At 37.7% G+C, this 27,046-nt stretch overlaps 1 protein-coding gene across 2 annotated transcripts in view; it reads right to left on the bottom strand.

Moving 5' to 3' along the window:
• The window catches only part of CDH13 (cadherin 13), a 519,400-nt gene that overhangs the window by 52,958 nt on the left and 439,396 nt on the right, over nt 1-27,046 (bottom strand). For both annotated transcript variants that reach the window (XM_049806363.1, XM_049806362.1), the window contains exons 9-10: nt 12,687-12,869; nt 11,438-11,691 (exon numbers count right to left, since the gene is read on the bottom strand). In XM_049806363.1, coding sequence (XP_049662320.1) covers nt 11,438-11,691; nt 12,687-12,869 — 437 coding nt within the window. The remainder of the gene's footprint in view (nt 1-11,437; nt 11,692-12,686; nt 12,870-27,046) is intronic.

Raw genomic sequence — 27,046 nt, 5'->3', positions numbered from 1 at the left:
CCATGGACTTCCCTCTTTCTTGTCTGGCCCTTATCACTTTTCAAGATTGTGTACAACCATGTCTTAGTTGTTTTATTTATAATGTCATCAAGTCTAGGTTGTTACATTTGTTACAGGTTGCTGTGCTGAATTTCTCCCCCCCTTCCCCTCTCTCTTCCTTCAAGGGATGTTAGAAAAATGAAATACTACTTTTCACTTGTTGAACAAAAACGTTAAAAGTCAGATTCCACACTCAGTTATATTCACTCAGGGGATATTCATTGTAACATCTCTCATCTGACCGATGTTACTGCAAAACAAATCTGGTCCTGTACATGTAAATATTAATAGAGAATGCTGATGGAAATTAAAGTCTGCTAGATATTCTGAAAAGCATGTCACAAGGTATAGCAGGATTGAGAAAATGGCCCTTTCATATATATTTCTAACATATATAATATACAACCTATGAAAAAACCCTGTGTTTTTCAAAGAGATAGAAAATTAAAGGATATTCTTTACAGAGAAAAATTATCCTTTATTTGCTGAAAGGCGAGTCTGTGCTGAACACTTATCAGTAATATTCCTTTGGAGGTTAGAAAGCATCTTTTTTTTGTTAGGCTACATATCCTGTGTGCATCTGAATGCTTGCTCTGATATACTGCCTACCACAAATCTACTCTATACAGCACAATTTTTGTATCATGTTCATCATCTTAATAGCCAAGCCCCTTTCAGATGTACATTAAGCAACATGACAAATGTGTGTCATTTAAGAAATCTGCTAGCCAATGATGGAAAATGTGAAGAAGTTAGAGGAAAAAGCTCCACATAAGTATTTGTTTATGACACAAAAAGAGCTTTTATCAGATGTTATGGGATTAAGTACCAAAAAACCCCAGGAAATGGAAGAATTACAGTTGTTCATTTAACCTTAATTTGCCACACTGACACTTGCTGATAAACTTTGTATCTAGGTGTTGCTTGACTGCAGTGTGGCACCAATGAGGCAAATACTTCACCAACAGTCTTCCACTATTGGGTCATATATTGTTTTATTTCCTGCTTGATACCTATCACATTCAGTGGACACATTATATAATTCTCTGTAAATCAAAGGTATTTAATCTTCTCCTAAGCTTCTTATAGCTATTATGTCGTAGTTACTCTATGCTATTTAACCCTGGATTGGATGCCCAAGAGTTAAACTTCTCATGCACTTTTCCCTTGTCATTAGGGATCTGAATGTTTTGCCAGCCACCTTCAATGCGTGTCCATAGTATCACTGTGGGGTGAATTTTGATGTTTCAATTTGACAGACAAAAAAATGGAAAACTAAAAGTATCTGCTGTTTTTTTCCTGAAATGACAGAAGCTGAAATGAAAATCTCACCTAACGGCACAAAGAAGGACTCGTTCAAAGGATTACAGTTATACAATGATTAAAGCTATTATGGGCTTTTTCTTCTTTTTTTCCTTGTACTTATAAACCTAAACTCTGTAAGTTTCCATGAGTCAAACTAACTTAACACAACTGACAAGGAGATATGCAAAACTGAGACAGTGTTGTTTTCTTTCTCTACTAAAATGTGTTTTGAGCACTAGTTAATAACTTTAGAAGCTTCCAGGGCCAGAAGCAACTTTTGAGTGCTTCATTTTGAAGCTGCAAACCTTGTGCCCTACCAATACAAAAATTTCTTCGTTTAGCCCTGAAGCATAATCAGATAAACTCTGTGGCTGCATTTGGTTTTTTTATGTATAAAATGCTACCAGTGACCCAGGGCTGAATCTCCAGAGAGGTTGGGCCTTAGGCAGGTACAATTCTATTGGAAATTTCCCATTTGAAAGCAAAAAGAGGAAAAGTTATCCTGACAGGCCCATTAAAATAGGTAAATGTGTAAAAATTCTCCAGGGTTTGGACTACTCAATGAAATCTGGGTGAGACATGTTAGTATCTCCAAGGCGATGCTATGCTAAGTACTGCCCAATGGAGCTGCCCCAAGGGATCACACGGATACTAATTATCTAGCTCTATGTAGAGTAGGCATGCATGTCACTGTAGGCATATTTACCTAGAGCATAATGGTCATAAAATTAGGAAGAAGTCAGTCCCTAGCAATTCACATTTGAACCAAGAATGAATCTGCAGGCTTACTGCTGCTTAACAAAGTGCATAATTTCACTCTTACTCAGAAACTATTCTACAGAAATTGGCATCCTTATTACTAAGTTAATAGAAAAATCCCAATTGAACTCCACAAGACTTTTTTCCTATTATAGTAACATTGCAGAGCTCCATTTAGTAAAAATGAGTGCTTAAACCTTCTGACAATTTCTTTACTGAACTTAAATTCCATTCCAAGAATAACCGTCTGTGAGTCTGAAAGAAGATGGGCTTCTTTATGCCTTGAAATGCACAGACTAGGAATGTCTTGTGGTTGAGCGGTGGCTGTAAACATACAGCAGAAATTCTGTGTATTTGGGAGAGCTTCTGCTTTGAGATGAAATCCTACACCCAGTTTCAGTGGGAATTTTGCCACTGAACCTAGCGTGTCCATGGTTTATTCTGTCCTTATTCAGAGATGGCAAATTAATGAAATGTAGCCACAATATTAGCACCTCATATCTTCATAGCAGGGAAAAAGCTATGAAAGAATTACAGCATTTCCCTTTTCCAATCAGGACATGAATGCCAGACAACACCTGCTCTGGTGTCATCCGAGATCTATACCTGCTTTAAAGACGTAAGTGCTGAACTCCACAAGAACGACAAGAATGGCTTAATTATATACTTCCACTCGATGAGAGGATTCTGTCCCAGATACATTACCAGTCTTCCTGGAAAACGATTGAGTGCTTGGTTTTTCAGCTTTTGCCTTTGTATAAAATAACACTGGTCACTGGAGCTACAATCTTACATACTACCAGTCCAAATAAATTTCTGTCAAAGCACTGCTGAAAGTTGTAATTACATACAGATGTGCACACGCGATCTAACTTGGCTGAGTGGAACTCAAGAATTCAATGGCTTTAAAATATTAACAGAAATTCATACCACCCCCTTCCCTGTCAACTTGCCTCCTCACACAGTGTCCTCAAACTTGATAGCTAACTTATATAATCAAGATACTCTTTACTTCTTCCAGAGGCAAAATCCTGCCTTTTCTGAAACTAGAAGAGAACAGTAACGACAAAGTGAGTTATTGTCAAGATGTGACTTCCACTGCAAGCATAACTTGTGACTGATATATCCTATTGTTATATTTCTCAAGAAGATCTGCAATATTGTTTAGTCAGTGACATGAAAAATGTGCCCTATAATTTCACAGTTCACAGCCTTTCATTCTGAGTGCTGACATGGTTGAAATCATAATGTGGCATAATATTGTTAGGCAGGATAAAGACAGAGGGTCTAATTAAACTCCCCTTAAATGTTACATTCATCCTTATTAATCAAGAATTTGGGAGTCTTAAGGTAATATCAAGGGAAGTTAAAATTGGTTTCTATGGCTTATTTGATTACATGGAAAGACAGATTCTCAGTTCTATCATCTATAGCTTTAATATCAACATATTAAGTATGATTTGTGCCAACAGATGGAAAATTTTAGGAATATGATCTTCTGACAAGTATTGTCAGGAGTGATAAAGTCTGGCTTCAGGTAGCTGGGTTCCCTGCAAAACTGTGACGCACTGGATTGAGAATTCCTGGGACCCCTGCTTCAGGTAGTCTTTAATAATTTAATTCAGACACTTCTGCTATTTCAGAGACTAATCAAAGAGAAAGGGATGAATCTTTTTTTCTCAGGAAGGAGACACTGTTCTTCAGCAGAACTGCCTCATTCTGTCTGGGTGAAAATTTGCTTTCTGCTCTATCTTCTTTTCTTCTAGGGGAGGATAAGGAAAAAATAGGTACTACAGCTACCTGCTTATGTACATTAATCTTTCACCCAAACCTTGGCAACTGCTAGGAGTAAAACAGGCAGTAAAACAAGATGTTAGCATAGATAAGACAAAGTAAGTATGGGAGTTCCCACACCTCTCTGCAAGGCAAAAACTGGCATAGCAAAGTTTAGCACCAACTGCTTAGATGGGATTGCCCTTAAGCACTAAAAATTAAGATATACAAAAGCAGACAAGGAGACAAGAGGCCTAACATCTGCCCCAACACAGAGACAGAGAACATCAGTAAGAAGAGGGCAAAAAGAAACAACGGGGGAAACTTAAAGGTGTTCACCATTAGGAAAAACACTAGAAGCAACTGAGAAATCAAGGACTCCTAGGGACTCTTCGAGGTGCTAAAAGAGAGGTGTTGACAGGTTGGCTGTAAATTAAGCAAGCCAGGAAATGCCTATGAGTAATAACAGGACTGAATAACAGATTTGGGCAAGCCGACTAGCAACATCTGTTCACGACTCTGAGGAAAAGAAGGTCCTGTAATAGTATAGGTCTGATGTTGAGGCTGACAGAGTTGAAAGTGGCTTTCCTGAACAGTCAGCGTTAGGTACTGTCCACAGCTTTTTTAGGACCTGCTTCCAGATTTGGCAGATGTTTTAATTCTCTCAGCACTGGGATTTTACTCCAGTCATTTATTCTCTTCAGTCTCATCTCAGTAGTTCCCACCAGAGACTTTTTTTTTTACCAGCTGCTTCCTCCACATTAATTCAGACTCAGTGATATATCTGCACAGTGCTGGCCAGCTACAAATCATCTTCTGAACACGAAAAATGGGGCCTGATTTTACTCTTAAGCCATTATCACGCTTCCAGAGTTACATCAGTGTGGTCATGGGTATGAGAGGAGAATAAAGGAGGCACAGTACCACTCCAGAAACAATTTTCCTTCTTTCCCATCTTGCTGTAGGCCTAAAGAGTTTGCTGTATGGGGAAAGAGGGATTTGTTTGCTTTCTTCAGTGAACAAAAAGTGGAAGTCAGTTTGGTCAAACAATGACCAAACCCCCCAAAAGACAATACATTTTTTCATTAATTTTTCCCTTCAGATATTAATATTATGATAGTAACATATATGTATATATCACAGTGATTACCTACACAGACAGCATTAACATATTCAAGAAACAGTTTCAGTAAAAAGACTGTTGTGTAGAATACTGTTGAGCTAATGGTTGACTAGCGAGTACCTCCAGTTATAGGTGGTAGTTGTGTAGCATGAGGGAATTGGCCAAGTTCATTCTTTCAGAAGAGATTAAATCTCTCCTTTTGTGGCATTGCCTGCTGGATACACCAATACACTCAGCTCTCTGGAGCTCAGTTTCTGTGTTTCAAAATTTTTCAGGAAAGACAGAAGAGGAAAAACTTTTTGCTTCAAGCAGATTCCATCACTATTTGGCTTTCCTTCTAACTTAAAAGAGAGAAAGGAAAAGAAAAACAATGTGCACTGTCCAATATACAGCAACTTCAGATCTAGAGATGCACTACAAATTCCCAGTGGCTGGGTTCAGGCAGGCTGTAAATAAAACTGCAGAGCCAACCTGAGATGCTCTTGGGTGTAACTTACAGTGAAAAACTCTGGTACTGCATGCTGAGAGCATGGCTCAGCCATTCATTTATAACAATACAACTATTCTTCTGTCTGCACAAGGAAAACAAATCTCCTGTTGTTAGGAATCAAAGACAAGTACTTCAGACTCTAGGAGACATAGTTAACAATGACTAAGTGTGTTACTTCATAAGCATTCACTTTTTAAGACTTTCTATCCCTCTCATTATACAATACCTCTGTAAGTGATTGTAGTGTAACCCAAAAAGCAAGTTTATTGACCTCCACCTGCAACAAAAGTGCTTTAAAATGGCTTGATGTGCAACAAAGTATGCAAAATTGATTCCTTAAGTGTTTGTGAGGAATGTGATTTGAAGCCTTATCCTTGTTCAGAGGGGGTTCAGGATCTCTGAAAAAATCCTGGCAAGAGACATGAAAAAGGCTTTTTGAATTGTCTTTGCAATTCACGGCTTATATATTCACTGCATGTAAGGGTGGTGACTGGCAGCAAAGAGAAGTAACAGAAGTAAACTTGCTTTTTTCCAGTGAATTCTCCTTAGTTAACTCAAGTATTTGGGATTTGGAAGAAACTCACTGAACCATAAATCCCACTTCAGCGTAATCACAGCACTACTTCACAGAATTTTAGGCAGTCATCTTTTTTTTGACAAAGAGTATGAAGATCATGGTTGCCACCAGTAAGAGTTTGGAACATTTTCACTGAGTCCACCAACTCCAGAGGCACCGACCCTAAAGTTATGATGATGTATTCTAAAGCAAAACATGGCCCAGCAGGGAAAGTTCCCATTCCCAGAGTCAATGGCCAGTCCATTGTCCAGTGGTTCTTGGTAAAATGACAAATAAACAAACATGATCGCTTTTAATTCAGTGTCAGGTTCAGCCTTGTCATCCCCATGGCCTGATGGTCAAGGATGAATCCTCATTAATAGATACACTTAGTTTGCAGTATAGAAAAATGCATTTTATGTAAAGGGAAACAGAGTCTATCCACCTTTCACATAGACCAGTAGCTGTTATTTGGAAATGATGATGATAATAAATATTACTGTGCTCCCATTTCCAGACTAGCAGAGCTGTCAGACGCACAGCCAGTACGATGGCAGTGCTCTAGCAGTTGAATGTCCACACTGTGGGTTAACAGGCAGATGGGTAGCTGGATCCATCACAGGCTATTCTAATCTGAAATGATTGATCTCAAATGGAGATTTACTGGTTTCATATTTGTGTAATTCCACTAAATTAATGATACGGGGATATAAGGAGACCAGAATCAAATAAAAGGATGCCAACTTCCAAGCAAGAAATTGGCTTTCAAATTTCTACAGTTGAGACTTCACCACTAAGACAATATACCTATGCCTCAAAAAGCCACTTATACCATGTGGGGTCAGCTGGATTCAGGTGCAGATAATAGAATTACACACACACAGACACACATGCACACAAACATACATCTTATTTACATATATTGCTTCAGATATTTTTGGCAGTCTTTCATATTCCCATGAAACTCGCTGCAGTTTGGGTTCTAAGTTTTCCAGCTTCAAATACTGCATTTTAATTCTACTTAATGAATTAGATATGCTTTAGAGCTATAATAAACTTTTCTTGTGAAGATATTTCTGAAGCATTTTGTCACATTGCTTACTGAGAATAAACACCGCAATAATATATTTACATAAATAATTTAAAATCCAAGAGCACAGTAGGTAATAAAAACATATTGCCACGATAAGCCATGAAACCAGAGAACAATGTTGCTTTAATTAAAAATTACAAATACACTGCAGTAAACAACTTATTTACACGTAGTTAAAAGTCTAACTATCGAATATCCTGGACTTGTTGAATCCAAAAAAGGGAAAAATACTGGAACCAATCTCTTCACACAGACAAATATTGAGGACCGTAACTGTGTTTAATTAAGATCTACTGTTAATAATGGATTTCAGAGAGTGAGGTGGTTCTTTTAATTTCCCAAGGTAGAAAATGTTATTAAATTTGGCCTTTAACTTCTCATTGACATGTACACTTGAAACTTCTGATTAAAATTTCAGAGGTTGGGAAGAAGCACCCAAAATTAAACTCTTAAATCTGGCACAAAAATAACAATGATCCCTGATTAAGAAATCAAATTTCAGAAACTTCATTACTGTTCTATTAATAAATTGTTGGGTTATAATTAAAATAGGGCCTGCTGGATTTCTTTCATTTTTTAATTCTAAAAAAGTTGGAAACTATAGAGGGAATTAAATACTTAAAAAAAAAAAAAAAAGAAAAATAGGTTAATGAATCTAAGAAATGGGGATCCAACTTGAACAGCTTCCTTTTCTTTCTGGGAGTGATCACAGCCGAACAAATATCTTACACCCAAAGGTATGTGTTCAGGAAAAACCACTGGTTCTGTCTGCTCCTTCCTTTCTACAACATCCATAGTCCAAAGCTCACTACGCTCATTGCAGACTTTTCATAAGAAATCACAGATCTGGGTATAGTTGTGAAAGCCAGTGTTAACCTAGTTTTAAACAGCTACAATTTAGAGTAAGATTAAACTTGATGACTACATTATTTAGCTGCTCAATATGAGCATTCAGTTCTTATTTCCAGGATGATGTTTCTACCTCTACCTTGAGTTTCTTTGAAACGTTAACAGCGGTAGATCAGAGAAGAGCTGACACCATGGAAGTTCACCGCTAATCGTGTGCAGACAAATAGCTAGAGCTCAAGGTACCTGCTTTTGAGTCTTACAAACACTTGGAGTCATATTTTTTTCAGTGTAATACATTTTTGCCAGCTTGTTTGAGCTTTTAAATGAAATTCTCAGCCTGCAAAAACACTTCAAGCTGAAGAATAAGAAAGAAAATTGCTTCCAAAGTACAGCTGTCTTCAGGAATTTTTACAAAGTAAGCTACGTTTTTCAAAAAGATAAGTAATTTGAATCTGATTCAGATACGCAATGTTCAAAGAATAAATTCAGCCTAGATGTGGACAATGGCACAAATGGTTTCTATACACTAGTCATGGTTCTTGAAATGCATTTATAATGCTATATCTAGTAGACTAACTAAATTTCCTGATTACAAATAATCATCAGCCCCTCCTACAAGATTTATATAGAAAACTACCTAAAAATATCCCTGCAGTTAGACATATCTCAGTTGTTATAGGTTGAAAATAAAAGAAAGTAACATTACTAATTCTCTGTTGTTCTTTTGTTTGTATCTGTCTGCACATTTTGAACAGATACATACTTTATTGGGGGTGATGTACATTGATCACACAGCACACACAATACAAATCTGGCATTCACTGCTTCTTGTGGACACAAAAGTTGCTTGGTTGTGGTCATTGATATTTAGTGTGGTATCTTGTTTAAAAGTCTGTATTGTGCCTGCTTGGCCTTTATTTTACCAGTATAATCAGAGTAAGGACTCTGATAATACAATTTATAGCAGCTTAGCCTGAGAACCATGTAGTTTGGTATGCATTCTCTATAAAAGGCCCAAACTCTAAATACACACCTGCCTGTAGGAACTGATGAGAAAACGTTTCAGCCAGACCCAGACTAGTGAGTAGCTTTGGTCTTTATACATGCCATTTTACACTATCCTTAATTGCAGATGCTGTTCTCATAATACTAGTCTTCCTTTTTCACTGCTAGTAGCTATATGTTTCAATAATACCTGTCAGTGTTAAAAGCATCTTTTGAAAATGCTATTTTATACTTCCCTGTTATTTTAGCAAGAGGAGATACAGGTAGTCAGATTAACCTGTCTTGTATCATTCCACCATTTCTCAGACTTCCATTACTTTTGCATTATTTTCTTCTAACTTTCACAGCCACTGCCTTTTATATAGTTTCCGTATATGATCATGCTTCATTCCCAACCCAATCTAGTTTATTTCTGCTCTTCTTTTCTGCACATGCAGGGTAAGAAAAGAAAAATCCTGCTTTCGGCTATAAACCTTCCAGGTTTTGGCCATGCAGATAAGGTAAAACTTCTGGGAAAATTCTATTTAGATTATGAGCTGGTTATAGTTAAGATTTGAGAGTTCCTTTGCAGCCAGCTGTGAGATGTGATGGACTGCAAAAAGCGTTTATGTTACTTAACTGGTTACACACAAACCGTAAAGCTAACTTATAGTTTTCAGTGACTCATTGGTGCGTCCTATAATTTCCGTGTCAATATGATTAGGAAAAATTCACCAAAATCAGTAGGTCAAGGGGAAAAATTCAGATAACATTTTCTGGGTTCCTGGTTTTGATAACCAAATCCTTCTATTTTCTTGGCTTTTCTCTTTTAGCATCACAAAATCAACTGTTACATTAATTTATATGACTTTTTTATCTCCCATGAAAATACACAAAGTTATGGAGAAATTCAATAATTTTGTTTCTTAAACTCAGTCCCAATCCCAAAGGGAATAAATATCTTTTCCCTACACAAGCCAGGTTCTGAATAATGCTGCTGAGGGTCATGTTGCTGTATCTGACAAGCAATAGAAACTCCATAGGTTTTCTAGCCATAGACATAAATTTGTGTGACCACAGTGAACGAAATAGGGAATCTTTGGAGCAAAAACAAAAATTCAGAATAAAAATGCATCCTGTGAATAAAAACATTTAGAAAACAAGGGGAATGACCTATGCTAAGAATCATCCTTCAGATAAACTGATATTTCAGTGGCAGAACTCAGAGGCATTTTTGATAGAGAAAAACTGAAATATTTGTATTCCATTAACTAGGTATTTTTGAGGTGATGCAGAGAATTGGAACTTTTAATTATCTGCCTTGCCTTTTTCCTCCTCCCTTGGAGATCAGCACGCTCACCTGCTTAAATTCACCTTCTCAGCATTCGAATCCAAGGCTGTCAGTGCGATCCTTTGCAATGACATGCTTACTAACATTTGTTACTGAGAAAAGAACGTCTTCAAGATCAGTAGCTTGCTTTTTTTGTAGAACAGTATGTATGTCAAACCTTCCTTAAAAAGAGCACAATCACTGCTAAACAAACCTGTGATAGTAGAGAAATCTACGTCTATGGTATAGATTGACAGCACACATCGTTCAGGCAAAGCTTTGAAGTCATTCTCACAAAGGTGTTTATGACCTTTTATATACAGTGATACCTATGGGAAAGTAGACTTACAAGTAAGAACAAAAAATTAAACACGGTAGTAGATTTTAGTTGTAGTGCCTAACCTGCAATTCTCAAATGCTGAGAAAAGCTGTCTGGAAAGTCAATTTACTATTAGAGTAGAAAGTGGTTGATCTTTCATTTTTCAACACATCTAAAGCCAAAACACCAGATCGGGTGGATCAAAATAGAAGATGATGGCACCACTTAACACCTAGGTTTGCTCTTTGCGACATGGCACATGTGTGGCGTTATATTATCATAGCGCAGGAATAATAATTTACTTCCATCTCTCTAGGCAAGGCCAAGTCTTAGCTTACTGTAGCTTCAGTGTTTCACTGGGAAATATTTTTTCACCCCTTGAACGTGGATGTATGGTCATTATTTCACTAAGGGACAATATAAACAATCATAAACTGACTTAAACTGTATGTAAAACAGATAAATTATTTCTATTAACATTTTCAATTTTTACACATTTTTTTCTCTGGCTCTACATGGAAGAAGAGGAATAAACGAGCAGGTTAAAAGTAATTTTGAAACACTATGCAAAGCTATGTCTATTGCTTGTTGACTGTTCTACTGTAGTAATTTCATAGCCTGGAAAACTACTGCCCACTGTCCAATGCAGTTCTTTTTCTTCATCAGACTGAATCTCTTCATTGCAGGAAAAAGAAAATGGCCACCTCTTATTATGTAGAGCCCAGACCAATTTAATTCTGTACTGGCAGGCAAATTCTCAGGCACAAAAGACACACTCACTTTCTGAGGGATGAAAATTAGAGGGTACTGCACTCACCTGATAGTCTGATGTTGCAGAGTATCTGGATCAGTGGCATTTACTGTTAACACAACACTGCCAATAGGGATGTTTTCTTGTTTTGTCACTGTCATTGGATTTGGGTGGAAAACTGGGCCTTCATTCACATCCTCAACAGTGATCTGAACCGTCGCCGTGGAACTGGGGCCATAGGCTATATCTGGAATCAATGGGTCTTCGTTTTCTACTTTGATCAGCAGCGTGTGAAACGCTGAAATCTCATAGTCTAAAGGCTGTAAAACATATCATAAAATCAGAGTGCAAGGTGCAAAGACAGTACCTAACACTTTTTCCTTGTACCCCACTGCAAACTTGCAGAAGATAGAATTAGCCAGAAAGGCACAATGGCATTCATTGTGTTTGATACTTGGTCAGAGTTTAGCATTAGGCACAATGATAGTTATAAAATTCATTGAAAATAATGAAAATAATGGAGTTAATGAAAGATGGAGATGTCCCTCTATCCAAGAGCATATACTTTTTGCCATAGCTCACACATATAATTTAATTCTCATATATACATGCTTATTTATGATGTAACATGCATTTAGCTAACAAATCAGTCATACTTAATAGCTACTTATGATAAGTAACATAAGGCTAATTTCTCAACTCCTACTTGAAATCAAAAGCACCACCATGGAAATACATACCATTTACCTTAAGAATTGAAAATGCCTCTTCTGAAGTCAATCAGAGAAAATTCTGGTACAGGCAGAAACCAGGGCTATTTTCTTTTTTTTTTTTTATTAAAGTGTGAGATATTGGATTATCTTCATACAAAGACAGGCAATAAAATTTTTCATGAGACTTTAGAAATGTGGGACCAAAGACACCTCTCCAGTTCAGTCTGAAGCCACGTCCCTTACTTCCCTGGTATTTGCATCTGTGTTCTCTAACCGAGAACAAAATGGGGCCCTTGAATTCTAATCGTACCCTCAGTCACAAACAAAACTTTGTTGTAAAGTCTTACTATTAATTGTGATGCTTTCTGCACAACTAGCTGTTATTTAAGCACAGTGGTAATGTAGTTAGCAACAGGCAGGTCCTTATGACTAAAGAAGCAAGGTTACTGAGACAGAAGGGGTTATGCATATTATTTGGACATGAGCTGGCAGCCAACTATGTGTTTTTGAGTAACTTATCCTTGCTGTGCTGCCTTTTATGCAGTAAATCCAGTGGGTGCACCTTACAGTACTAATACAGTACAACAGCAAATTCTTCTTACTTTGACAACAGAGAGCATTCCCTCGTTAGTCTGGGGATTGGTATGGATTTCAAAACTCTGCCCTGGATTTCCATTAATAATGGTGTAGACAGCTCTCCATGCTCCGGTTGCTGGGTCATCTCGGTCACCAACGGTTAAGTTTACTATTACACCTGTGACTCCCTCCTTTACTGTGGCTTGAAACTAGAAAAAAAACATAGAGGAAATTGTTACTATTTTCAATTAATGACCCCCCACACACACATGCAACATCCAAGCCGACGTTAATTATTTACCACAACAGGAGAAAGATGTAATCCTTGACTGAAACTGAATGTTATAGGCTCTAAATAATACATTCTCACTCATGAAATACAAGGTAGCACATTACAGCTGCTCTCATTTAATAGATGGCAGATAAGCAGCGATGTGATAGGAATCAAGCTCTGATCACAAGACGACAGTTCATCTCGTGTTACTGGAAAGTGAATCCTGAAAGAATATGCGTGTAGTGTTCCATAGGTGCATATGCTATCAGAAAGGGAGCTATACTCATAGCTAAGCAGAAGAGCAAGCTGACTAGTATAGCCCATTCTTGCCCTCCAATGTACTGTTATTTACAAATAATCCAGTTTTGCATTTCAGACTAGTATTTTCATAAATTACCCCACCCATATTAATTTTTCACTACACTGTCATCAATACATAAAATATTTTTCACAAAAAGTGTTCCCATACCGTTTTTTGGAGGGGTTGCTCTAAAAGACTTAAAAATAATTGGACCTCATGCTACCACTTTGTCTGCATAACTAAAAGTCAGTGTTACTTTCTTTTTTCAGTGGAAGAATTTTTTATGACCTTGTGAAGTTTATTGCACTGCTGTACTATTCAGCTAGCCAAGCCCTATGAGGAAATTCTAATTTACTATCCAGACAAACAGTGTATAACATCATTCTTATTTATGTAGGAAAAACATTAAGCAAACCATTGAAAAAGCTTGTAAGGGTCAGACTTAATAATACTCCTCACCTTTCAAGTACTTGAGGCTGACGTGCTAAAAGCACCGTATATAAGAGTGATAAGATAATACCTGCTTTATAGGTGGATAAACCAGAATGATAACATACCTAATCCTGAGAAGTGCTGAACATCAGCAGTACCATTATAGATCATTAGGAAATCTTAGCATTTCTAGGGATTAATCCTTCAAAAGTCCAAAATTACAAACTTTAATGACACAAATAGGGTTTGCCGTACGTGCACTACTTAAAAGCTACATTGTCAGTGACAATATATCACTCAAGGGTAAAAATCCCTCAGCTGACTTCAAGACCTGAATAGACTAAATGTCTTTTGCTCTGTCTTATAGTCATAACGCTACAGAAGATTTTGTGAGAATATTGAATCCAGAAAATGGCATTTTATTAATGTATAGATTTCACAAACTGGACAAATAGTAGGTAAAATGGATTTCCTCATAGTACTAAATACAGAGGAGACAACCATGTCTTTTCCAGTGTTCAGGTATCTTTTTTTCCATTTCATCCAATAGATTTGACTTATGTTTCCAACCCCTTTTTCAATTTAGCTGTATAATTTGAGTGAATGCATTCGGTTCAAGCTTTCCAGCCTCAAACCTGATTTTATAAAAGGATGACATTAATGATTGGCTATTTCTATCTTCTTCGGTATTTTTAACAAAGAATTTAAAGATTCTTTTGATTTTGGTAGTTAATATGTAACAGGTTGTGATTGAGCTCTGTTTCAGACAGATCATTAAGCTCATTTGCAGTTTAATTAACTCTAAATGATAATATAACAATATTTTTGCTTGCTTTGAAACAAATCAAAAGAAAAGCTCTATTAAGAATCTTGGAAATAACAGAGGAATAATTACCAAGATTGTATTCCTTTCTGCTCAGCAAAATGCTGTCACTGGAAAGCACACTTAGACATCTCTTACTCCAACTGAAAATAAGCGATTAGCCTGATTGATACTTTTGCATTATTTCATTTGTCTCAGCTTGAGCATGTATGGAATGAGACATCGGAACCATAAGAGCCAGAATTTTTCCAACAAGTCTTCAGTACCAAACAATTCCTATTTAGCTATGTAAAAAGGTGACTAGACTTCAAGGAACCTAATCCTAAAGAATCTAACCCTTAGATTTGACTGGGCATCTGCCTCTAATTCATATTGATCCTTCTGAAAAATCTTTTCCTTAATCCACTAGTCTGATTCAATCAAGTTTTCAATACTCCCTGGATCACCTTGGGAACAGTAAGACCTCTTAGGGTAAAATATGCCAAGATCTGGCTATTTTATTCAGATACATAATTGTGAAGCCAGTGAGATAAATTCATTATGCTTCCCCCACCAGTGCCAGACTATGATAGAAAAGGTTGCCATGACATGCCAGCTAGTTCAAAAAATATTTCATGTCAGTTTAAGGGTATCTAATTCAAGGATATCTGAGCGAGGGTTGGCTTTCTTCTTCATTCCTATTTTGTCCTTATTTAGGAAGGGCTCTCAGTAGCTTCGACTGCAGCGAGTTAGTAGTGCAGAAGGGGCACACAAACTTGCTGGGGGCATAAAACTGCAGAGCCTCTGACACCAGCACATCAAGGAAATGACGTCTACGGGCAAAGGCTGTGCTGAGCCAAATAATTCCAAGCATAGCAGTATACTCACTCCTAGCATTTTCTGCATTTTAGAAATGACCATATAAACAGAGAGGATATTTGAAGCTGTCTAGAACATTGGACTAAAATCTGTTCAAGATGGATGAAAAGGCAGAATGATCAAATCACAGAAGTTGTCACATGGGTCTACTCTAAATTTATAATGTGAAAAGTATAATAAATCACAGATTTGTGATTGCAAAAGACAAACATCTACTGTGAAATAGAGAGGCCCAGAAAAATATAACATATATTATCTAGAAGGTGAACTCTTTTGCCTGTCGAGCCACCTTTATATAAAGAATAGACTTCCTAGTATTTGGAAAAATCTGTTATATTTATACTGGGCCTCTTTCAAAAACAAAAGTAAAGAAGGGAATTTAAAAACTATGAAAAGACAAAAATAGGAATTAGATTTGGAAATAGAGAAAAGATAACCACAGATTAATCATATTTCAAAATGAAAGGTTTGCGTTCTCAAAGCACGGTGCTTAAGTGGGAGAGTCTGATCCACTGCTCTAAAATAAAACCCCATAGTGACTAACATAAATAATTGGATCACAAGTTAATTGATTTTAGTCTTTTTAAATATCTGCACATCCCCTAAGCACCACTATAAATTAAGAATAAAATAGATGAGTTCAGTACTTTATTTAAACTGCTATCATCTAGACCCACATTAAAAAGAATAACTTGGAAGACAAATACCCTGGCCCAGAGTTGCATTTGGCTGGAAGGAGCTATGTTCGTTTACTACTACTGAGTATTTGAATACGTAAGGTTAACTCGCTCTGTGGAGTGATATGCCATATTGTCATTTATTGTGCTTATTATGCACACAGCCTAGAAATTTTAGTAATTGTCATATTTAGAATTTTATAAACATAGCAAAAAAAAAGACCTAATGCGCCTTTTTCTGCACCCTAAAGCTTATAAAAAAATACAGAAAAACAGACAACAGACTGATAGCAACTTAGAAGGAAACAATGAGTGAAAAGCAGCCAGCATGCTGCGCTTAATCATCAGGTTTATGTAGGCAAATGAGATTTTTAACGGGGAACTGAAAGACATCAAGGAAATATAGTGATGGATGTAGGTGAAGAGTTCCTCTAAGAGTGTGAGGGTAGACTGTGAGGAAGCACAAATGGACTTGAAAAATGTAATGAGTGAGCAATGTTTGCTGTCATGATGGACTGACAGGAAGTAGATATCGACCACTGGACATTCTCGTGAGAGATCACAAAGACAGTTCCACTAGGCATGGAGGTCCCTGTGAGTGGATATATTTCTTAAAACAAAGGAGTCAGTAAAGGTATGGCAAGCAGATGAGCAACATTCACAATAGCTGTGTTGAATACAGCCTATGTAACACCACCCAGGGAAGCTCTGAGCAGAAAAGAGAATCTCAGTTCAGCAGTCAAACTCTAGTCCTCCCTTCCCTGGATCTTGCAAGCCTGCTCCAACCTATATGCAAAGCTTGAGAAGATAAAATGAAAAATTAGGGTTCCAAGCTGGCAGGCATTTTGTCTTACCAAGTATAGGACATTCAAGATGGCAGGTATCTACTGAGAATAATTAGGCCTGCATCACAGGCTAGTTAAAGGGAAAAGTCAAATGGGGAAACAAATTGAACCATAGGTTAATTGTAGCAGCTGTTTCCTGGTGGACCCACGATATAATGTAACACAGCCAAATCCTGCTCCATGCTGAGCTCTGTGGCGAACTGGTGGGACACTACAGTGACAGCTCTCACTGAACGGCAAAATGGCTCTGTACGGTCTCAAGAAAAACCAATCTTATCAGATTTCTGCCATGGGGCAGATACATGAAAAGATCACTTTGTAAAATGTTATCACCTGAGAATCCAGGCAGTAACCCCGTCTCAGCCTCAAAGAAAACTGGAAATGGTACCTAACCTGTATGAAAATTGGATTCTTACCTGACAGCCTTATTTAAAGCTTCTGTAGTAAGTAAGATTTTATTTACTGGCTTCTCAGAGTACATAGGAACAAATGAACTTAACTGCATTGGAATCACCTGAATGTCTACTGTCCAGCAACAGTGTGAGCGTGCAGTAATAACCTTAATACCTTTACGAAGCCACTGAAAAACTCTTTCAGAGTGGGGTACCAATATACCCAAATTAAAGAGCTGCCGCAAGCAGCAAACATGATCCAAGATAAACGTGTCTGGGGTTGGTGATCGCTACCCCATGGCTCATTAAGATTCTGCATGCTGTGATTCCCAGTCAAGAACAAACAAATTAAAACTGCATGTCAGTTTGCATTTATCAGGGTGATATTCCAGTTGAAGGTATTCTATGCTACTATCACGTGTTTGTTTCCTCATCTGTATATCATAAATGATGAAAAATAATGGGATATATTAATTCACACACCTGTCTCAAATTCCCCATGGAAACTGTATTATTGTATTGTCCTCTTCTACTGAAGTCGACTGCTTTTGCAACCATATTTTGTCTATCTGCTTTTTTGAAAATATGAAGATGAGCTTATAAAATCTCCCGTAATCTGCTTGCTCTTTGTCTGTGTCTTTTACTTTGCACATTGTCATTCAGTATGTGTGCACCTGAGCAGCAAATATTTATTTGGTAAGGAAACAATGTCTTTTCCATGCCTCTGTATCTGGAATATCTCCAAGGACAAATGAATTTTTGGAGTAATCACAAAGGTCTGCATTCTCAAGCAATCGGGACTGAGAATCTCATAAATGTCAGTAATGGACATTTCTTGTGTGACACAAAGCCCAGTTTGCCAGCTAAGAATAAATCAAGTTATCTGGTGCTTGGAGCTCAACGGACTTCACAAACTAGGCAGGCGAAGTACTAGGTGGAAATATTTAGAGTAACATTTGTGCATTGAGCAAAGTGAAACTGATGGTTCTTCAGTCACCTTTCATCTTGGTACAATGACCAAATGTGCTGGCCTGCTATGGGGGGGCCCCCAGCAGGCTGAAAAACAGAACCCAACCAACTGCAGTTTATACCAAACTCTCCATATGAGCAATTTAATTGCCAATTTTGTGGTCAGGGCAAATTGTTACTTGGTATTACATTCTCCCTAATCTCTTCTACAGAGTTTGAAGGTATTTTCCCTCTTAAAACTGTGCATAGCTTTTACTATATGGGCACAAATAGCTGCTGTATTTCACTACAGAGATAGCTGTATTAACGTAATGGATTAAGTTGATGTAAGCTGTACATGAAGCAACATATAAAGCACTTTGGAAGCCATTTAAATGAAAGACACTATGTAAATATAAAGCATTATCGTAGTATGACAAGGATTTGATGGTGTAAACTAGATGCAAAACACAAATTAAAGCTATGAGTCACCTAAACAGTCTGCAGTAATTGTCATTGTCTTACTGCCATAATGCTGGCTCATAGGCACTATATTATTTCTTAACTTAAAGTGTTTCTTTCAGCTTATTCTATATTTTTTTCTAAGTACCTAATATTCTTCCATCTCCCTGGTGAAATTACAGAAAGAATTCAATTGTAGCTTAAAAAAAAATATCTTTCTGAATATATGAAATTGACCATAATAATTTTAGATGCATTTTCACTTTTTACTTTTGAATGACTTTCACAGGCTATGTATTGTAAATGCCCTGTGATCTTTCAAGGCACACACCAGGTACTTTACAAAATAAAAGTGCTGCTCAGTAACGAAAGACGGAATGAGTATTTTTGCCCGCTATATGCTGCAGCCTGCAACAAATCCAAAAGATTAATTAGCTAAATGGAAGGCCAAAGATTAACTTCTGCTCTCTGTAACACGGCTATAATTTCTGTAGGCTCTATAAATTTGTGCCTTTTTACTGAAAAACACAAAGATACTTAATATCACTGATATTAGTCACGAATGATGAAAAAAAGGCAAGTTTCAACATGACTTTATCTCATTTTGGTGTCATCAGTCCACTTGGAAAAAATACTTCTAAGGAATACTAGTAACGCAACAAAGAAATAAGAAAGTATTGATCAGGTTGTTTCCCCATGCTCCAGGTACAAGTTCTTCTGTGAGCAGTTTTCCATTGTGATGAAGCCAAGCTACCTCTGGGATTCAGTGGGACCACTTCGGGAACTCTTTAGGTATTAGGATTCATGATTGAGCAGGGCAGGGACAGAGTGCAAAACCAACAAGGTAAAATGGATGGATGGATAACCTGCTGGGTGCCGCAAGAGTTGCCTGTAAGGTTGCCAGAGTGGCAACGTGCAGAGTCCTTCTATCCCTCTTGCAGACACCATAAATCTTCAAAAACTTAGGAAGATCTACAGATTAAGATCCTCATAAGACTCACAAATGAATTTAAAGACCTTTCCTTTCTGCTTGTTTCCCACAGCAATGCTGAAGCCCCTTTTGGGGCTGATGTTGTATTCCTATCCTCTCATTTATGTGCTTGCAGAAAACTAAAAAGCCATTCAGGGGCTGTAAATAAGTGATAGTGAAGGATACTTGAAAATAGCCACTTGTTTGGAACCGTTTTGAAGACATTTGTTTACACTAGACTTTGACTCTTTCTCAGCCCAGCTCACGGCCTCACTGAGTGAAGGCAAAAAGATAATTCTAACATGTATTAATCATATGTTGAATGCCTGCTTCAAAGCCTGTTACCTCCAGGGCATACATCAAATGTAGTACAGTTGTCTGAAGATTCAGAAGGAAGACAAACATACTCTCTTTTTTTCCAGAATATATAAATAATTTAGAAAAGATTAATTCTTTTTTCACTTTTCCATCTATAAATGCAAGGTGCATTCAATTATTTCTAGAATAAATCAAGTACACACAAATACAATGGACACTTCTAGAATGATGGTCGTATTGTAGAAAAACAAATACTCTTTCTCCAGGTGAACAGAGGACAGTGAAAGGTCACTATAATATTTACTACACTTAAGGTACTTTTGAGAAAAATTCAAAGAAATAATGATGTTATTTTCTTAACTATCAAAAATTCTTTCCCCCCAGGTAGAACAAACCTTATGTTTAAAACAACAGCAACACAGAAAATGACGATCTGACCAAGCCTGAAAGAGGAAACTACACCTATTCACCTGTTACAACATCAGTGTTGCCTAGGGACCAGGGAGATATCTGCTTTTCACATTTATGAGACCACTTGCACTGTATTCAACCAACCCAGCTACGTATTATTTCTTCCTCAGTGCACTTCCCATCAAGAGCAGTGTCAAGCCTATCTTCTTTCTAAGATGCTGGATGCCTTCTTTAAATAGAATGAACTTTAAATAGAATAGACTTAGCTGGATTTTTTTTTTCTTTTTCATTCACTGCATTTTAGGAGCAGAAAGTTTTACAGGCTTTTCCCCCCCATGAATCCACAAAGTTCTCACTTATGCTAATGACAGGCACAAGGGAAGGGAAGGAGGCCTTGTTAAATGCTCCTCTTTCATTTTCAGCAGAGACTTTTTCATGCCCAAACCAACTTTTCTGATGCTGAAGATTAACTTCTGAACAGATATGGTTGAGCTTACCGATACTACCTTACCAACAGAAAAACTTGTGGAAGCCACCTACTCATATTACAAGGAATTTACGCAAACTCTCCTATGCCACTAAGGCTGCTTCACATGCCAGTCCCGGTTACAGGTGGGATGCATTTGCTCCATGGGTCAGAACCATAAGCAACAAATTCCTCCTACTAGTTCCCAGACTGTCACATTTTTGAGGTTTGTCTGGACAGGGAATGTGTCTAGAAAAGACTTCCTCTTTAATTGTTGAAGTCGCTGCCCATACCATTTAGGCTTCTTAACAGCAGGACAGATGACTTCAATCCTCTCTGAACATCAGAGTGGTAGATAAAAGGGGAATTTTATCACAACAGAAAGATTGCTTTGATAGAATTAACTGTAACATGCATATGCAGAGACCAGTTAATTTGCTAGAAAGTCTGGGAGATTTAGAGGAATGAAGGAGAAACTACTCTAGTGGCTTTGGTCTCCTCCCAGGTATAAATAAATGCAATGTACGCTCTGTACTGATGGAGAGGGAGCTGGGCAGTGACAAGAGCTTCAGCAGATGAAAGCTACTAATGATTTTTAAATTATTGTCATGTTTACATTTAGGAAGTAGAGAAGGGATTTTGTAACTTCTCTTTAGGAAGGTAACTTCCAGGATTTGTTTTCATAAGTGTATAAAGACTGTATTTTAGTGCTATACAAAAAGCAAACTAAAGCTTCAGCAGATGAAAGCTACTAATGATTTTTAAATTATTGTCATGTTTACATTTAGGAAGTAGAGAAGGGATTTTGTAACTTCTCTTTAGGAAGGTAACTTCCAGGATTTGTTTTCATAAGTGTATAAAGACTGTATTTTAGTGCTATACAAAAAGCAAACTAATGGAAGAAGTAAAAAAAAAAAGAAAAAAAAAAAGAATGCTTTATTCTAAATAGGTCAAAGAACAAAAATTTCCTAGATAAAGTTCTAGAGGGATCTTGTTCATCTATATAACTACTACTACAGTTACAAATGAATGTTCTATGAAATCCTAATTTCATGATTTATTACATTTTTATTAACTCAAGCCTGTTCACTCCCCTATTCTATTATTTGAGGTCTTAGCAATGAATAAGATTTTTCTGAATACTTTACCAATATATGCTTAGAACTGACATGAGCTATGACTGTGCACAGATTTGATGAAAAAATAAAAAGCCAAGAAATCCATTCTGACAAGCAAGGGTTTATACATGTCTTGGTGTGGAAAAAGAAAAAGAAAAAATAAAAAGCCCTTTAAGATGATGCTCTTATTACTCAGGAAATCATTACCTAAAATGATGTAGCCTGTTCTGAAGGTGATTTTTCTGTGTGTTTCTCTTGCCTTACATGAACAGCTAACAGAAAATGCATTCAGTTTTCTTGAATGCACATAGTCTAATTTAAGTGAATTCTGTAATGCTGTTGGCTATTTTAAGTATTTTGGATAGTCATCTCCAGTGACTCAGCATCAATGTTGTCAACCTGAAGTTGAGCACAATTTTCTGAAAAAGCACCAATTCTAGATTTAAAGAACCTAAGCGGTAAGAATATTAACAACTTCATTGGCAAGCAGCTCCAATGGTTATTTGTTCTCTGTTTAAAATTATGATGGTGATTACCTCTCCACTGTGTATAAATAAGGAAATAATAAATTAGTTTATGAAGCTCTTACATATAGACACCAACATCATAGCAACTGTCACAATGTTTTGGAACCCAGCTAGTTCAACAGCAGGTTTAAAATGTAGGTTAAATACAATTTGATTATGAAATGGTAGATGGAACTGAGTCACAATTTAGCAATATTTCCAAATAAGATTGCACTCTCTAAGGAAATAACAGATTAACGTGGGGCTTTTCAAATCCTTTACACACTTTTCAGAACATCATGAAAACACTCTGTTTCGGTACCTTAATATTGCAAGACTGAACCATATTCTTACCATGTTAAGAAGCCAACATGTCTTTGCAGAGAGGTGGAAATTACAATGTCAATGAGACTTTCTCCATGGCAGAATATTTGGGCTCTTTGATCAAAAGAAGCATATGCATCCAATGAGAAATCTTGCTTTTTCTGCCCTGAGAGGACATTGCTTCCAAAGACAATAGTTATTCACCGTGCCAGTTTACAGCTGATCACGACCCATGCTGCCAACAACAGATGTTTTGACAGCGGTTAAGCTTCTTCACGTGGTCTTTGGTGAGCAGTGCCTAGCAGCACCATTTGAAGCATTCAAAGCAACTTGTATCTCTAGAATATTTTAGCAATGAATTTCATCAATTCCCCAAACTTCTGGCATTTTAGGTTGTGCCAACTGATGGGGATGAGATGCCCTAGATTTACAAGCCGCTCCAGCTGAGAGCTGTCTGAATTTAGCCCAGTTTGAAAACTCTTTTTTGGAAGCAGATAAGGACTCTGCAAGGTTTCACACTGTTCCAGTGGAGGCAGGAGGTACAGATGGAAGTTTACAGGCAGTATTATCTGCAGCGATACAGAATTTGTCTGAATTTCAAAAATGAAATCTCTAGCCAGCATTTTGTTTTCTGTGGAAAACTGGGTGGGGAAAGGAGAATTTGGGCTCAACAGTCCATATGTCAATTCGTCCGAACGCAGTTAAGTCTTCCACAAGTCTGCCGACAAAGTGATGAATGAAGTCTACTGCATGTACTTTCTACTACTGGATATATATGATTTTTTTTCTCAAATTATCTAGCCTACATCCTCTTTGCACAACATTCACTGAGCATAAACATTACTGCTATATCAAAAAGTTATGATACAAGAAGAATCATTTAGAAATCATAGGCATTGGTGAACTTCCATGATTAATAGTCGCTTTCCTTTTCTGTTTTCCTCCCATAGCAGAAAAATCTTTATCATAGCCTGAACATCCAGTTAAGCACAGAGCTCTCATTACCCTGACAGGGAACAACAAGGTCCTGGGGTCTCCAACCCTATTAGCACAGAAAAAATCTTCTCCCAAGGTCAAGAAGAAAGAATAACAGAAATAAATGCAACCTAATGACTACGTGGTGATCTGAGCCTCCCCATATAGCACTGTGATGGAACCTTTCAAAAGGCAATTTGAGAGGAGTTCACTTGCAGCTGGGGTGGCCTGCTTTGAAAACACATGAGATTTAAGCATATATTGAGACATACAGTGCTGATTGAACATGCAGCAACAGATGTATGGTTTGGCATTACATAGATGTGGCAAAGGTTGGGAAAAAGCAAAGCTATGCTAAATAGATTTATTGCTTTCTGCTTTCAGGATACCCATGGTCTCCATCTCCCACTGCCCAGCTCCTTTTGCCAACGCTCGTTTCATCTTTTCTTGAAAGAAAAATATTTGTGATAAATGAAAATGAAACATTCCTTCATCCTGGTCACAGCTAATGCTATGGTATGCTTGGAAATCCTTGAGCAGCAGCTTAAGTCCTCCAGTTCCAAGCAGGACAAATTTCAAGTGCAAATAAAGGCAATTCCCAGGAAATACAGGTGGCACCAATAAGACAAAGAAGCATTTGGTATTATCATTAGTTTATATCAAAAAAGCCTTTCCACAGGGTTGAATGCTTATTAAATCAGAACATGTATGAAGAAAATCAGTTTATTAAGCAGCTGTGCTATTCCTCTCTCTTAAGATTACTTCCCCCTCTTCTGTAGCAAATCTCTACATAATATGCCAATACATCTGCATCAAAATTGCCACACTGAACTTTTCCTAAGGAGAGCAAGCCAGTACACCAGCAATTAATTGGATCCTAACACACATTACTAGATAGAGATTTTTCAACTGAGCTTGCCAGTTCTAGGGGAAATCATCTAAAGGGACAATAAATACCACTTTATTTCTATACACAGCATTATGATATACTGTAAGCAGCCACCCTTTCTCCCCTTGGAAGGGAGAAAAATGCTGCGCTTGCAGGTAGCTTGAAACATACTATTTCTTGCTTCTGAGTAAGCTCATAATTAGAGTAGAAACATGAAGAACAATTTCAGCGGAGCTGTAAACTCCAACAGGAAGGAAAAAATATCTATTTGAGGTTAGAACAAAATCTTTTTTAATCTGGCTAATACTGCTTTTGTGCTGATGCTGATCATTATATTTATTACTAAACAGCAGGATGTTCCAAAGCGTTGACACCTAACTTCACTTACTAGAAAAGCAATCACTTTCAGATATTCAGCTTGATGATTAATATGTAGATACCTAATTTTTAGTGAATTAAACCATGTTGTATCAATTTGGTGGTCTTCAGGATTTATAATCAAACCCTGATGACATCTGATTAATGCCCACATAGGCTCCCTGAACCTTACAATATTCTTGTTCCTTGGGAGCTCAGATCACAGCAGGCTGATTACCCCCCTGATTATCCTGAGTAACTTGGGTCAGAGGTTAGCTAGTACCACAGAAGACATTTAATTCAATCAGTTCAGTTAGTGAAGCAGTTGGGAAAAAAATTATTGCAATTGCTGTAACACTGCATTAGAAAAATTGCTCAGGATTTCTGTGCTCCAACTGATGAGCATTTTTGCTTAATTCTAATTTAATATTCTGGTGGGGTTTGCAACTTCAATTACTTGTGATATTTTCACTCATAAAGTCAGGGGCATTGAGCTTGGAGGGGGAAAGGAAAACCAGAGGAAGAAGAACTGCCTGTATTAACCTGTATAATAACCTATTCTCACAGACACACACACACACACTTTCTTAGCTCGGTTGTGGTTTTCCTGGTTACACACATCAGCTGTGGCTCAGAAAAGTCCTCTTAGTTCTCTCCATTCGTCCCTTTTGCCACTGACAGATTTTAGCTCTTCTTTTACTTTTGGTAGATTTCTAATATTGTTTAGCTGAGTACCACTTCATTTGTCTTACAAGCAAAGAGACTTTGATCGCTTGTGACACAGCACAGTCCTACATTCAGATAGCCCAGCACCCTTGTGTGTGCTCGGATGGAGTTTGGGCAAGCTCTTTAAAGATAACGGCACTGTACTTCAGCCACCTGAAGCACCAAGTACTGTGTCTGGGATGAAATATAAAAAAGGACCTCTTCCTACTCCCTGAAAGCCTCAAGGCACTTCTCACGTGAATACAAAGTCCCAGCAGCTCAGTTTGACTCCTGCTGGTTAGTTTTGCATCCTACATAACAATCCACAGTCTGCTGATACACAGCTACTCTTTACTGGGAGTCATGAGGCTACCGCCACAGCCACTGCCTCTGCCTCCTGACCCAAGATTGGTTGGTTACCACAGTTTCAGTGGACTACTGACGATGGAGAACTTTCACAGCACTTCAAAAGGAGTCAGTGCACATCACTCACTCACTCCCACATCAGTCAAGACGTGGGGCCACAGCTGCACAAAGTCTGCACCAGCCACAATAACGTAAACTGCTTTCTGCTGCCTATGGGACCCAAGTGCTGTCCCAATCGTTAAGTGCTAACAGCAGCCTAGAAAACACAGAATGATACAGTAACTGTGTATCTCTGTACTATGGTATTGCCACTGCTAGTAACAGGCCATGTTTGGAGTTTGCAAGGCCTCAAACCTCAGGATGGAGGTTTGCCAGGCTTGCTCTGCCTGAATTTTCCTTGCCCTGCCTGAACTTTCCTTGCCCTGCCTGCAGCTTTGTTTCACTTGGTTTTGCTGTAACAGTATTTAGCTAATCAATTTTTACTCTTTTATGTTTGGACAGTACTACCAAAGTTTCATAACTCTCACACAGCGATGTAGTACAGAGAAATAAGGGCCTTGTATAATAACAGAGGTTTTGAGCAGTGGTGACACGGGATGCAATACAGCAAAGTACAGTCACGGGATAACAAGATATGAAGCACAGACTTGGCACCAGAGACCCCGTGGCTATAAACAACTCACTAATGTTTAGTGAAAGAAATGCAGACCTGGAGCTGGTTGAAACTGATTTTAGAGACAACAAAGAAAAAGTATCTAGCAAATGTAAAAGACATCATATATAGTAAATTTGGACATAACCTGGAGCTTCAGACCAATGAAGAAAGAGCAACATGTAAAAAGCATGTTAGCAAATACATAAAAATGACCCCAAATGATCCCAAAGGGAGGAAGAAGAAATTACCAATACGAGCATCACGCTTGTCCTGGCAAAGGACTCCAGGTGCTGACAACTTGCCATAACATCCCT

The sequence above is a fragment of the Accipiter gentilis genome, chromosome 7, assembly GCF_929443795.1.
Source record: "Accipiter gentilis chromosome 7, bAccGen1.1, whole genome shotgun sequence".
NCBI lineage: Eukaryota > Metazoa > Chordata > Aves > Accipitriformes > Accipitridae > Astur > Astur gentilis.
The sequence above is the reverse complement of the archived record's forward strand: the minus strand, read 5'-3'. Positions and strand labels throughout refer to the sequence as shown.